The sequence below is a fragment of the Phyllobates terribilis genome, unplaced genomic scaffold (genome assembly GCF_046119375.1).
Source record: "Phyllobates terribilis strain yellow unplaced genomic scaffold, ASM4611937v1 Scaffold_7__3_contigs__length_470593459, whole genome shotgun sequence".
In the NCBI taxonomy this organism is placed as follows: Eukaryota; Metazoa; Chordata; class Amphibia; order Anura; family Dendrobatidae; genus Phyllobates; species Phyllobates terribilis.
In genome coordinates, this window is record NW_027362767.1 from 57,601,432 (window position 1) to 57,615,427 (window position 13,996).

General features: G+C 45.2%; 1 protein-coding gene across 9 annotated transcripts in view; it reads left to right on the forward strand.

Moving 5' to 3' along the window:
• Window positions 1-13,996, forward strand: part of MARK3 (microtubule affinity regulating kinase 3) — a 56,386-nt gene that overhangs the window by 19,827 nt on the left and 22,563 nt on the right. For all 9 annotated transcript variants that reach the window (XM_073638593.1, XM_073638595.1, XM_073638594.1 and 6 more), the window contains exons 4-11: window positions 4,243-4,291; window positions 6,468-6,533; window positions 7,571-7,641; window positions 8,868-8,924; window positions 9,497-9,733; window positions 9,861-9,980; window positions 11,417-11,516; window positions 13,393-13,505. In XM_073638593.1, the coding sequence (XP_073494694.1) occupies window positions 4,243-4,291; window positions 6,468-6,533; window positions 7,571-7,641; window positions 8,868-8,924; window positions 9,497-9,733; window positions 9,861-9,980; window positions 11,417-11,516; window positions 13,393-13,505 (813 nt within the window). The remainder of the gene's footprint in view (window positions 1-4,242; window positions 4,292-6,467; window positions 6,534-7,570; window positions 7,642-8,867; window positions 8,925-9,496; window positions 9,734-9,860; window positions 9,981-11,416; window positions 11,517-13,392; window positions 13,506-13,996) is intronic.

Consider the following 13,996-nt stretch of genomic DNA (forward strand, 5'->3'; position numbering starts at 1 on the left):
CTGACATCGGATTATCAGAGCGCAGGAAACTGCAGGAAGTGAGGCAATGTGGAAAGTCACGGTGCGGATCAATGTAAAGACTCTGCCGGCTGGCGGAGTACTGCTTTATTCAAGGTAGTCATTAATGTGCAAGGATAAAAGTCTAAAGGCCCCTCCTGTACATGAGACCAAGGCTGCGCAGAATCACCAATTCCAACAAAATCGTTCACCATTGGGATTTTAGATGTGAACCATCGAGCGCCGATCGACTTTAGAGCGGTAAACGTTCATAGTCATCCGAAAAAAATCGATTGGGGCCCGTCTGATATTTTCATACAACGATCATCAATGGCATAATGTGTATTTGCTGATCGTCTGAAAAACTCTATTCCTAAAATACACCCGAACTGCTGTGAAATCCACCACTCTTTTCTTGGGAATAGAAGATTTCAACATTGTTTTTCCTTTCTTAACACGGCAAACGATTGTCATAAAATGGAGACACAGAAGAACTTTAGTGAACCCCTTCATTTGGAGGGGATTTTTTTTTTTTTTTTTAAATTCCCCATAAACTTTATTTTTTTTTCTTTTTTTCCATATCCTATCCCTCGATTTATAAGTTTTCTTTATTTTTTTTTTAGACCTACTGTTAACTTATAGCTTCATCTCAAAGATTGATTTTACAATTTCATTGGAAATGTTTGAGACCAAATTTGTACGAATCATTGATTTTTCATCGGTTATATGGGTCCTTCACATGAACCAGATATCAATGGTTCAGCCGACAGTCAGTATGACCCTCTGATGGATTGTCAGGGGAGATGAGGATCATGTATGGCTGATTTCGGACTGCTGATCCTTTTCTCGGCGAGATAAGTCACTCCCAGAGGGGTCCGATGGCGGCATGGGGAACACAGGAGCGAGCGTTCCGGTGCGGTGTACAGGGTAGTCGGGCGAGAGCTGTCGGCTGAACCAGTGTTTAGCTGGTTGACAGCTGTCTAAAGTGTACAGGTTTTTTTTTTTTTTTTTTTTTTTTTTCCCTCTCTCCCCTAGCCAGTTGTCACCTAAGAGTGTTAGTGTTGGCATCAGTCGGGGGCCCAACCTTTGGACCCTCACCGATGACAAGCAATTGCCTTTCTGTGGGTAAGTTATCAGTTATGGGTCACAATCCTCATGCACACAGGTCTATTCAAATGAAGCAAGCAGAGCGCGGGACTTCTGGTGGGGTCACATTTCTTGTAACCGCAACTGGTGAGAGGGGCGTCTGGTTCTGATTACCGTAAAGACTATAGTGAAACCAGACTTATTCAAAGCCCAATCTTCCAGTTACAAGTAAAACCTCCTGTCTCGCTTGTTAGCAATCGTCATAGACTGGTGGTCTGTAATTATGGGGGTCTGTGACTGTTATTATCTTGCCTCGTTAAGATTACAGAAACTTTACAATGAGGGGGGGACGTGAGCGATGGAAACTTCACACGCGACAGGGACCGTTCACTTGGTTTGTCTATAAAGCGTGTACAAAGCCGAGGGCTGTCATGTGCATTGGGGGCTCTGTCTCGAACCTTTCTAGCAGACCCTCCCAGCCAAAAAACACTAATTCACCGCTATACGTTTAACAAGAACAGTGGACTACTATGTGGCGCTATAATCCCTTGTTCTTTTATTAGCAGAACTACAGTGCTGATGTAAAGAGCTCTCTTCTTCTATTACCTTTTCAGAGTAGTTGATGTATAATCATGTTGGATCCGTCTGCCTAGACCCCTACAGATCTCCCCCAGGAGTTCCAAAGCCCACTGGGTGATCAGAGCAGTAGTGAGCATGTGCGTCCACCAGTGAATGGAGCAGTGGTCGCACATGCTCACTACGACTCCGTTCACAGAGTACTTTGGGCCCCTTTATGTTCTGTGGTGGTTTTTCCAGTGATCATCATATCACAACTATCTGCAGGATAGGTAATAAATGTGTTTAAAAGTACTTTTTTTTTTTTTTTTTTAAGGTTATTTTAGCTCATAATTTATCCTATAAAAACTGAAGTAAAGAAACCGAAGGTGGCGTAATGGTAACTACCAGTGTGGGCAGGATGGGATGATTCACTGGTAAATGGTCTGGCAAGCAGAAGCCATTCCTACAAGCAGACACTGGATCATTGTTTCACATGACGCCGGGGAATTACTGCTTCTGATAAATCTTACAACTTCAAGTTTACAGGGATGGAGATTAATCGAGTGATTCATAAGTGCTGCGAGTTCCCGCGAAGATCCGCACAATGATCGTTACCTTGATCTTAGTCACGTTGGGATGAGCAAACCGTAAGGGACTTGGTGCCACAAAGGGGTTTGTGATGGCAGGAGGAGCACTTGGCTCACTTAGGACCGCCCACTGGACACTTGACAGCTAATTTGCATTCAGGCATCAGGAAGAAGAAAAAGTAAATTTTTAGACCTGTTTTTAAGCTGGATGGCCCAATAGGGTGGATATCTGCTAACCTGCGGGCATCATTCAGAAGAGATGGCTCTTCAAATTAGGCATAAAGTGGAGAATATAATTCACGATGAGGCCGCCTGTGGTTTCCAGAGCAAATCCACTTACTATATCGAGCTGAAGGCTGCAAGCTCATTCCAAAATGTCCTACAAGGCTCGTCCTGATTTGCATCTTGGGTTAATCTGATGGCGCTCAGATCCCCACCCAGTGCAAAGCTTTAATTGACCTGATTTTTCTATGTATGTTAATGAGGCATGCTCACTGACACGCTGAGATGAACCAACCTGCTGACTGTTTCCTCAGCTTTTAGTTACATGTCTGTGGCAGGACAGCACACCGTCTCTGTGGCAGGACAGCACACCGTCTCTGTGGCAGGACAGCACACCGTCTCTGTGGCAGGACAGCACACCGTCTCTGTGGCAGGACAGCACACCGTCTCTGTGGCAGGACAGCACACCGTCTCTGTGGCAGGACAGCACACCGTCTCTGTGGCAGGACAGCACACCGTCTCTGTGGCAGGACAGCACACCGTCTCTGTGGCAGGACAGCACACCGTCTCTGTGGCAGGACAGCACACCGTCTCTGTGGCAGGACAGCACACCGTCTCTGTGGCAGGACAGCACACCGTCTCTGTGGCAGGACAGCACACCGTCTCTGTGGCAGGACAGCACACCGTCTCTGTGGCAGGACAGCACACCGTCTCTGTGGCAGGACAGCACACCGTCTTGCCTCTCGCTTCCTCGGCGGCATGGCTGCCCTGTTCTGTTGGCTCTGACGGCTGGGGTGGAGTGGGAAGCGAGGAATCCCATGTATAATTTAGATCTTGCATCAATCAGCTGACGCTCGTTGGGGAATGATGATTTTCATTCTAAATTTAGGAGCTAATTCAGGCCGGTTTTCCAGTTCTTTCACAATGTGAATGTCATTTGTCTTTTATAATTACTGCAATGAATGTCGGCTTCATGTCACTTGTCGTAAGACTTGTTTCCTTCCAGCCTGGGATAATGCACTGCTTGTTCGCCACGGGGAGCGCAAGAGAAGCAAAACCCCATCCTGATATCTCCAGGGTGAATGTTCTGGATCTCATACATTTCCATACATGCCCTGGATTGGACTATAGAGCTTGATGATGCCTTTTTTTGGGGGGCACCCCCACATGCGCCCTTCGACGTTTTATATACATTAAAGGACAGATGGCAGCTGTGATAATGGATCTTAATGATAACAAGGTCTTTAAGGGATTGTCCGCTCCTTTTTTAAAACTTTAGAGTTTAGAGAGCATTATATAAAAACAAACATCGAATACAGACCTCTGTGATCCAGCTCCCCTCCAATGCCGGCAGCAGAAGAGGTAACCGCCTGACCACCAGTTACGGGACCACTGAGGGCACCGATTGGCTGTGGGACAGGTGACGATCAGTGGTCAGGACATTGTCTCTTCCTGGTGGCTACCATCAGACTGACTGTGCTGGAGCAGTAGGGACAGATACCGAAGATGAGTATTAGTTGTTTTTTTGTTTTTTTCCCCCTGCAATTCCGAATGGGAAATCTACAGTATACCCGCCATGTGTGTGCACACGGAGCGTATACGCTGTAAGATTCCTGTCTGGATCTTGAGGAAGGAGAATCTGTTACATATTACGCTACTGACCAAGGCAGAGAGTGAAATTCTGCAGCGAAATTTACATTTCCCCCAAAAAATATATAAATGCAGACTGAAGTAACTTGTGCTTCTGTAGTTGCCAATTTCATTAACCCTTTGCTTTTCATTGTTTCCTCAGCTCTTCAGGGAAGTACGGATCATGAAGATATTGAATCACCCTAATATAGGTAAGATTTATTTAATATATATTTTATTTTTTTGGCTTTTTTTTTTCCACTTAATTGCTGGGCTAAGAAAAAAAAAAAAATGCACCACTTGGCTTGCTTTTAGCTATAGAGTGAGTTAACTGAGAATCCGTCAGTGAGCTCATTCCGACAGGTGAGCTTTTAACACCTTTTTTGAGCAGATTTATGATCACATCGTCTTGCATTTGGGTAAAAAATTGACCCAAAGGTGTCTGTACACTTATACGTCACTTTTTTTTCCCCTCAAATGAATCCGGATAAACTCCATTGTCCTTTACTGTGGTTTGTCGTGTATCCATTACTCTTCATGGCAACAGTAATGTAATTATGGTATCCTTATGTTAAACAAAAAAAACCCTTATGTTGATTTATCCTGATCCTCATGTTGGCGTGTTGACTATGAAGTGATGTCTCCCGTCAAACACTGTTTGCTTGTCCAAAATCCTTTGTCTATTTAGAAGGTTTCCAGGATGATGAAATTGATGGCCTGGCTTTAGATCAGATGGATTGGGGGTGACTCCTGGGACCACCACTGTATGGCTGACAAAAGGGGGATTAGTTGGCTAATCTTGGAGATGCCCAGAGCTGTTCTGTCATGGTCTGAGGAGCCTGATACTTTGCAGAATACTAAGTGAAAATTGTTCACATTGTGACAAGGGAGTCACAGAAAATCCAAACTTTTTTTTTTTATTTTTTTTTTTTAACTTAAATGCCATTGTCAGATCTACTTTCTGGTAATCGTGTAGCCATATTCAATTATATAATCCTGCAGGTAATATCTGCCATAGTCGGTAAACCTCCGCAGCTCCTAGGTGTTTGGACAGATGGAGGGTGCTCCCTCTGTCAGCCCAGCGACCCTCATGGTGGGTCTCTAGTTACCATGGCAATGCATGTGCACCCTTTCTGTCAGCCACCTAACACTGGCCCCGTAGCTGCTATCATGGTCCTCCTGTGAGACCCAGCGAGGGTCTGGTCTAGGAAAATGCCTGTCAGCATTATGTAATACCCTGCAATACACAAGTATACACAAGTAGTGCAGGGTATTACGGCTGTCAACATAATATGCTGATACTGCTTAGCCAATACTACTTAATGAAGTAATGCAGTGCGTTATTAGAGGTCTGGTCCCCAAGTAGGGCTAGAATTAGTCACCATCCTTGTACAATACTTTATATTAGATCCCCCTCTAAAAAGGAAAAAAAAATTAAAAACTTCTGTCCTCTGAGACTTTTCCTTCTCAAAAAGGATTGTTGTTGGTGATCACGCTTCCACAGAGCCCACTAGTGTTAATCGTTTGTTGCATGTCTGCCCGGCGTTTCCTGTAAATCCCAGTCTGTAGCACAGGGGATTAATTAAAACACTTACTCATAATTTCCCTTATTATTTGCTAAGCCCCCGGACACGGCAGGATTTTGCTTTGTGTTCTCTTCAAGCAGACTTACGAGCTTGGGTTTAGTCGTATGCACGGGCGCTGCTTTCAGCCGCGAGCTTGGGTTTAGTCGTATGCACGGGCGCTGCGCTCAGCCGCGAGCTTGGGTTTAGTCGCACGCACGGGCGCTGCGCTCAGCCGCGAGCTTGGGTTTAGTCGTACGCACAGGCGCTGCTTTCAGCCGCGAGCTTGGGTTTAGTCGTATGCACGGGCGCTGCGCTCAGCCGCGAGCTTGGGTTTAGTCGCACGCACGGGCGCTGCGCTCAGCCGCGAGCTTGGGTTTAGTCGCACGCACGGGCGCTGCGCTCAGCCGCGAGCTTGGGTTTAGTCGCACGCACGGGCGCTGCGCTCAGCCGCGAGCTTGGGTTTAGTCGCACGCACGGGCGCTGCGCTCAGCCGCGAGCTTGGGTTTAGTCGCACGCACGGGCGCTGCGCTCAGCCGCGAGCTTGGGTTTAGTCGCACGCACGGGCGCTGCGCCCAGCCGCGAGCTTGGGTTTAGTCGCACGCACGGGCGCTGCGCCCAGCCGCGAGCTTGGGTTTAGTCGCACGCACGGGCGCTGCGCCCAGCCGCGAGCTTGGGTTTAGTCGCACGCACGGGCGCTGCGCCGAGCCGCGAGCTCATCTCCCCTGCACATCACGACTCTGTCCTCTGTTTAGAGAATTTTGCAATAATTGATGAATATTATATAGAGATCTTGGCTGACACAACTTTTCTTACTTCCCTACAGTTAAATTATTTGAAGTCATTGAGACGGAAAAAACTCTCTACCTAATAATGGAGTATGCAAGTGGAGGTAAGTGGTCCCATGGGCTACAAGGAAGGTTGTTTGGGTGATGTCCTCGGGGTCAGGTCCCACCATTTGTAAAGATTGTGTCCGCCTTCTCGACGTTGTGGTGACTCCAGTGACTTTGACGTCATCAGTGCGGTTTCCCCGCTCGGCTTTTATGCCATCATCGTGAGCGGTTGTGAGCTCTTCAGTTGCAGCCGTGCTGTTTCCTGATGCACCACCATCACTTCTGTACTGTATGTGTATTTAATGGTGGTTAATGAGCAATTTCCTGTTCTCATGAGAGTAAACGACGCCAAACATCCTCTCCGTGCTAGGAAGTATATATGTGTGATCAGTGTATACATGTATCTCTGCAGTCAGTATTGCGTGTTTACTTTTATGGCCTTGGGTCTCATTCACCACAACCTGAGGTGGCCACGACGTGCAGCCATAATACAGATGGCTAAAAGCATCGGCATGTGTCTCAAGACAAAGGGATATTGCCAAAGAAGCCCTGGACTTCCAAACAGTCCTACTGTAATAAAGGGCTCCTCATATCTCAGCCTTAAATGGGGGGAGACGGGGGTAATTCATTCATACTGCAGCAGACGGGAGGAGGTGAGCTGTGATATCTATTGTGAATGGTGGTTCCTGTGTTTACTGTATATAGAGGTGTACTTAGTCATTGTGCAGGAGGGGGAAGAGGTGAGCTGTGACATTTCCTGTAGTGGATCCTGTATTATCTAAAGGATAAAGGTGCAGCCATTGTACAGGAGGGGGAGGAGATGAGCTGTGACATTTCCTGTAGTGGATCCTGTGTTATCTATAGTATAAAGGTGCAGTCGTTGTACAGGAGGGGAAGGTGAGCTGTGACATCTATTGTGAACGATCAAAGTATATGTAACGGAGCTACTGCAAAATGTATGTTATTCCAGCGCTCTGCTTACTAAACGTGTAATGAACGATCAGGATTTGGGCTGAAATAGCAGAGTTGATTTTAATTCCCTCCAGTATAACACGGTACATGATCTCCTCCTCTTTCCTCATTGTTTCCTCTGTAGGGGAAGTGTTTGACTATCTGGTTGCACATGGAAGAATGAAGGAAAAGGAAGCCCGAGCCAAATTCCGGCAGGTGTGTGATCTTATATGTTTCCTCTTCAATATTTTTTTTTCTTAAAATGTCTGGGTTTTGAATACAAATCTCCAAATTCATTATTTATTTTTACACTTTTCTCCCCGTCTTTCGACATATTGGATTCACTCGTGGTATTGACAAACTCTATAAAGAAGTCTGCCTTTTAAAACTGTGTTATCACTTGGGTCTTCGACTTTGCAGACTTTCATTACATTTTATTTTTAAGGATGTAAGAAAAATGCAAACTACAAAAAAAAAAAAAAAATCAAAAGCCCCATTCCCTGACAGATGATTTCCCCAAGGTTATATTGTGGTATCGGCATCCAGTATCTTGCCTCGCTCACTGTAGTAGTAGGGTCCTAATACAGTCATTCGTCCATACAAAGCCATTTATTTACAGGGTTGAGTGAGAAAAAAAAAAACTCCACCTTCACGTGCAATTTTTTTTTTTTATTATTGCATTGAAGATGAGAAACGAAGCAATTTTTGCAACAAACTTGATTAAAAACTCTCAACCGATTTAGTAGCTTGTGTTCCGGTAATGTTCTGTTTCCATGGTAACAGCTTTCAGGCAAACTTCCGAAGATTTGAATCCCGCAGTCTTTTCCCCGACTACTTTGTGACATAACAAAATTTGTAGGAATTGGGGAATCATAACTGCAACATCCGACTACATCAGTTGTAGTCTGTTACTATGGAAACCTACAGACCTGTAGAGGAGAACTTTTTATTTCAATAGTTTTCAAGATTTCTTCATTTTGTGAACATGGAATCCATTAAAAAAAATATATATATATATATATATATATATATATAGTGACCCTTTCCACTACTGCGTCTGATACTCTGGATGTTTAGTCTGGGTTTAAAGTCCACAGTGTATCAAAGCATGAAAGCTCGTCCACACCCCGTGAAGACAGTCTGAAGTAGAAATTGACTTCCATATCCATGTCAATTTATGCTTCAGATACTCACTTTTTTTTTTTTTTTTTTTTTTTGCAACTCAAAGGGTGAAATTTGGCCAGCAATGAATCCAAAACATTTCTTGGTAAGATAGTGATGCTGCACTGTAAAGCATGGCAGATAACTGCAGCATTTTAAACAGGATGTGAATTTTGGATTCTCAGTCTTCCGATAATTTGCCTCCGACCTACGTCCTAAATGTTAGAATTCTGTATGCTTGTAGTATAGCGCAACTCATGATTTTATTGTACTTTTTGTAGATTGTCTCCGCAGTGCAATACTGTCATCAGAAACACATAGTTCACAGAGACCTGAAGGTAAGTCCTGTTCTGTAGCTTGTTACCTACCTAATTAACTGGGTTGTCTATTTTATGTTGAGCTTTCCTTAGGATGGGTCATTAATATCAGCTGGGTGCCAGTCCAACACAAAGCTCCCAACCCCTTTCCCCCCCTCCATTGATCAGCTGTTATCACCCCAGATGTAATAGATACAGCAAAGCGCCATAATCTGTAGTGGTCATTCTGGGGTACTGCAGTTTGGCTCCCTTTGAAAAGACTAGGATCTGATATGCAGCGGCCACTAGACATTGAGCGCAGCTGAGCTGATTGGCTCCATTCAGTGTTTGCACCCGGTGATGCCGGCTAATCGGCGGTGGTGGAGTGAGTGCCAGATAAGACCTACCCCCGTTTGCTACAATATTAGCCACCTGTCCTCAGTATAGGACCTGCAAAATGTGCTTTTATGTTGTAGCAGGGAATGTCTGGAAAACAAAAGGATCTGTGGTTGGGTTATTTTTTTTTGGTGGTTGGGTGCAGGGTGCCACGTTTTTGACCTTGTACTGTTCTTGAGCCTTTTTTTTTTTTTTTTTTGCCTCTCTCAATTATGCAGGCGGAGAACCTGTTACTGGACGCCGACATGAACATCAAAATAGCAGACTTTGGATTTAGCAACGAGTTTACGGTGGGCAACAAACTGGACACTTTTTGTGGCAGCCCGCCGTACGCCGCTCCTGAGCTCTTCCAGGGCAAAAAGTACGATGGACCCGAGGTAGACGTGTGGAGCTTAGGGGTTATCCTGTACACCCTCGTCAGCGGATCCTTACCCTTCGATGGACAGAATTTAAAGGTGCGTGTAATCATTGGTGTATATTAGGTCTGTAGGGTTGGAAATGTCCTATTCTTTACTGCTTACAGCCAGGAGTCGGAGAAACTTCTAGTACTGAAAAAAGTCACCTAAATGCTTTCTTTCCTAGGAATTAAGGGAAAGAGTGCTAAGGGGGAAATACAGGATTCCCTTCTACATGTCCACAGACTGTGAAAACCTTCTCAAGCGTTTCCTGGTGCTAAACCCAACCAAGAGAGGCACTCTAGAGGTAAGGGCTCCGCTGCAGTGGACGAGCCAGCAACACAAGCTGGAAGTTAAGGAAAAAGGCAGGATTTCACCCCCCAAACTATTTACTTGCGCTTTAGCTGTTTCAAAGACCAGTCCAGCAATATCTTCACATGACCAGTCCGTTCCTCCTTTACGGAGAAATCAGTGTTTGAATTGATATGCAAATGAGGCTGAAGTGCTATGGTAGATCTGAAGCCTCTCACTCCAGCTCTATTCCTCGCCCAGCGCCAGCTCCTCGGCATCTGTGCTGTGTGACCGCGTACGAAGGAGCCGTCAGTCCAGGAGGAGGTGACTTATGTATACATGTGTTTAATCCTGCTGGCAGATTCCCTTTAAACCTCATACATGCTTCCCCATAGTAAAGAGTGTCTGTGGGAGAAGTACCGGTTCTCCTTAAAGAAACCAGTTAAGTACGGAGACATGCAGGCAATGCTCCATGGGGGGAAAGTTTGGCTTTCTCGCAGATATCGCCTAGGAGAGGCATCTTCCCAATAAATCAATAGCCCTTTAACGTGCCTAGGCCAGAAAATCGTCTACAGAGGGCTGTTTTGGGGTGTTGAGAACATTTCATGCAGTTTCACACCAGATAAATCCACTGCCGCTCAGGCACTTATTCCCCCATGTTGCCCACCGGAGCAATGGTGTGACGTACATGCAGATTACCGCTGCAGCCAATCGCTGACCCTCAGCTAGTGCGACGAGGGACATCTGGAGACAGTGATTGGCAGTAGCTGTCACATGCATGTTTAATCCCCATCCTGTACATGTTTGGGACTTCTCATTACAGAAGTCCTGCTGTTGGATTATTATTTTTCCACAATACCTTTAACACTTCATGCAACCTTTTTAAAGCATCACATTGTGCCCCTAGAAATGAATGGACTGTCCATAAGATGCATGGAGGCTCTGGGCCCTCGAAACAGAGTCCTTTTTTTTTTGTAGACTAGCTCCCCTCTGTTAACAAAACTAGACAACCCCTTTAATGTGAACTTTTCTTGTAAAGCTTTCCCGGTCTTGCTGATCCATCATACTATTAATGGCAGGTCTGAAGTTACAAAAATTTTGGCTGCTCCGATCCGAGGAGTCTGTTTGGTAAATAGGAACACCAGGATTATCCCTTTTGAAGCCGGTCAGTGGGTTCCCTGGATGCCTCAGAGCGCCGGAGACCCCACTCGGCAGGGTTGTTCCTGGAATGAGCCTCTTGGCCCAGAAAACTTGGTTAATGAGTAGCACAAAGTCAAACTATCACATCCTGTGACTTGGGGGTAAAATAAAATCCCCTTTGAAGATCATATGCCTAAATGCTTTTCACTGGAGCAAATGTGTTTTTTATTTTTTTCTTTCAACTTAAACCCTTTCCTGCCCAGCAGTGTTACAAGCTGTACTGTTCACGTTCTTCCTATTTTATCTTTCAAGCAAATTATGAAGGATAGATGGATTAACGCGGGACATGAAGAGGATGAGCTCAAACCCTTTGTTGAGCCCGAGCTTGATATAGCAGACCAGAAGCGAATAGGTAACCGATTTGATATTCATATGAGGTATGAGATAATGTGTATTAATAAAGCAAAAATGGGTTTGTCCGGCGCCAATTGAGTGATGGACTTTAATGCCTGACATACCGGCAGAGGCTCTTGCATTGTCGCAGGTACTGTGCATGTGTCCTGTTAGACAGCTACGTGGGGTGTTGCGTCTTCTGTGGAAGTGATCTTCAGCGGAATACACCTTTAACTTGTCAGGATGGAAATAAAATTGAAATTTTTAACTTTCAGAACCGTTTTAATGTTAAAGGGAACTCGTAATCAGGCTTCTCCATGCTGCCATCACTTTCTAAATGTGCCCTCACTTCAGCCCTGGACGTAGTGGGCAGACTATGTCCAAGTAGTCCCATAGGCTAAATGTGCTGCGCCTTGCTCAGCTCACTTGTATTGAGCGAGGCAGAACATTTCTACTCTGGATGTATAAAAACTATTTGCAGTCACGTGTCTCTCTTCCGGCACCGCTCTATGCGCGCTGTGTCATGATTCATTGTGACTGCAGACTTTCATCACAAAACTAGACAATCCCTTTAAGGCTCTGTGCCCACTGTGTGTTTTTCAAGCGTTTTTGCCGTGGAATTTCCTCAGCGAAAACGTTTGGTAATACGTGCCCCATGGTCCCCAATGATAATCCGCATGTGCTGTGCACATGCTGCGGAAATTTCCGCTGCGGAGTATCATTGCGGAAAAATCCGCAGCGTGTCCATTAATTTTGTGGACACACAGCGTAATTGCCGCCATTGACTTGCATTGAATCGCATAATATCCGCATCACTGCATCTGTACATGCGGATATTAAGCGATTCAATGTGCGGATGGTACCAGGGTCTGGAGAAGAGGAGACTCTCCTCCAGACCAGGGTACCATGGTACCTGTTAAAAAAAAAACGAATTTAAAATAAAAAATATACATTATACTTACCTTCTGATGGCCCCCGGTCTCCTGTACGATGCGTCCTGGCTCCCTGGCGGCTCGCGATGGTGTAAAAGGACCTTCCATGACATCATTTAGTCATGTGCCAGGTCATGCGACCGCTGACTTCGGCAGTCACCTGACTAAATGATGTCATGGAAGGTCCTTTTACACCATCGCGAGCCGTACAACAGACCGGACGGAGCAGAAAAATCACCGGAGGCCATCGGAAGGTAAGTATAATCTTTATTTTTTATCATTTTTATTCTTTTTTTTTTAACTATAACTTGGTCACACTATATAAATCCATGCCTTTTGCATGGATTTATATAGAGTGACCAAGTTGTCAAGCACTTTCCAAGTGATGCTAAAATCTCTTGGAAAAGCGCTTGATAACCCGCATGCGGAAATGCCAGTGAAGAACGCTTGACAAACGCTTCTACCTGGCAGGAAAAACGGATGTAAAAACCACACGTGTTTTTCCTGCCAGGGAGATGTGGATAAAATATGCAGCATTTCTGCATCGTGGGCACTAGGCCTAAAGGACTATTTAGACCGTCCAACTGTGCCTATTAAACCACTAATCCGACATGCCAGCTTATCGGCAGTTATTTTATGGCCTGTTTAGACAGGCCGACCGCACATAATAATACTATTGTATTTTGTGCACGTAGGACATCAAATTATCGGCAGCACGTCTACTGTTAATGAGAGTGATGACTTTAAAGAAAGCTTTAAAAATCCTCTTACCTGACGAACAAAGGTTTTGCTCATTTGTTGGCTGATTGGCAGCCGGTTAATTTTACAATGATCCTGCTAACGCCAATGGGCCCCGCGTTAAAGCGCATAGTCTGGGGGGCTGCAGGGGGTACTGTAGTTGGTATGTGTGGGGCTGTAGTTTGCTGTGAATCACCTGGTTAATGTTTGTTTTTTTCCCCCCAGATATAATGGTTGGAATGGGTTACTCAAGGGAGGAGATTCAGGAATCCCTTAGCAAGATGAAATATGACGAAATCACTGCGACCTATTTGTTACTTGGAAGGAAGTCATCCGAGGTATTACTAGATCGCCCATCCACAGATAAGAAATGTCTTCAAGCAGATCTAATCCACATCTCAAAGGAGCAATAAACCTAGAAATAACAATCCAGTCATCACTGATTTTCAGGCTCATAGGGGGGGAGGGGAATGCAGCGAACTAGATCACCCCCATATACATCTAATGTGAATGGCAGCGGTGTCGGACTGCCGATCCTATTGATTCCCGGAGATGAGCCATTGCCAGAGATGTCTGGCGACAGCTCACGCAGAGAATACCGGACATACTAGCGCTCGGAGAGTTGGCCGAGATGGCTACCAACCTGAACGATGGATGAGCCAACAGCCATCTAATGTGTATGGCGGCCTTAACTGTGTCTTGTAGGAATCCTGCTGATAACAAAGGGTTTAATCTCTTGTAGATCAGTCCCATCCTGCGTCCTGAGACGCAAGATTGAATTTTATTTCTCAGTTTGATTGTAATATAAAGCAAGAATATTAAATGGAAA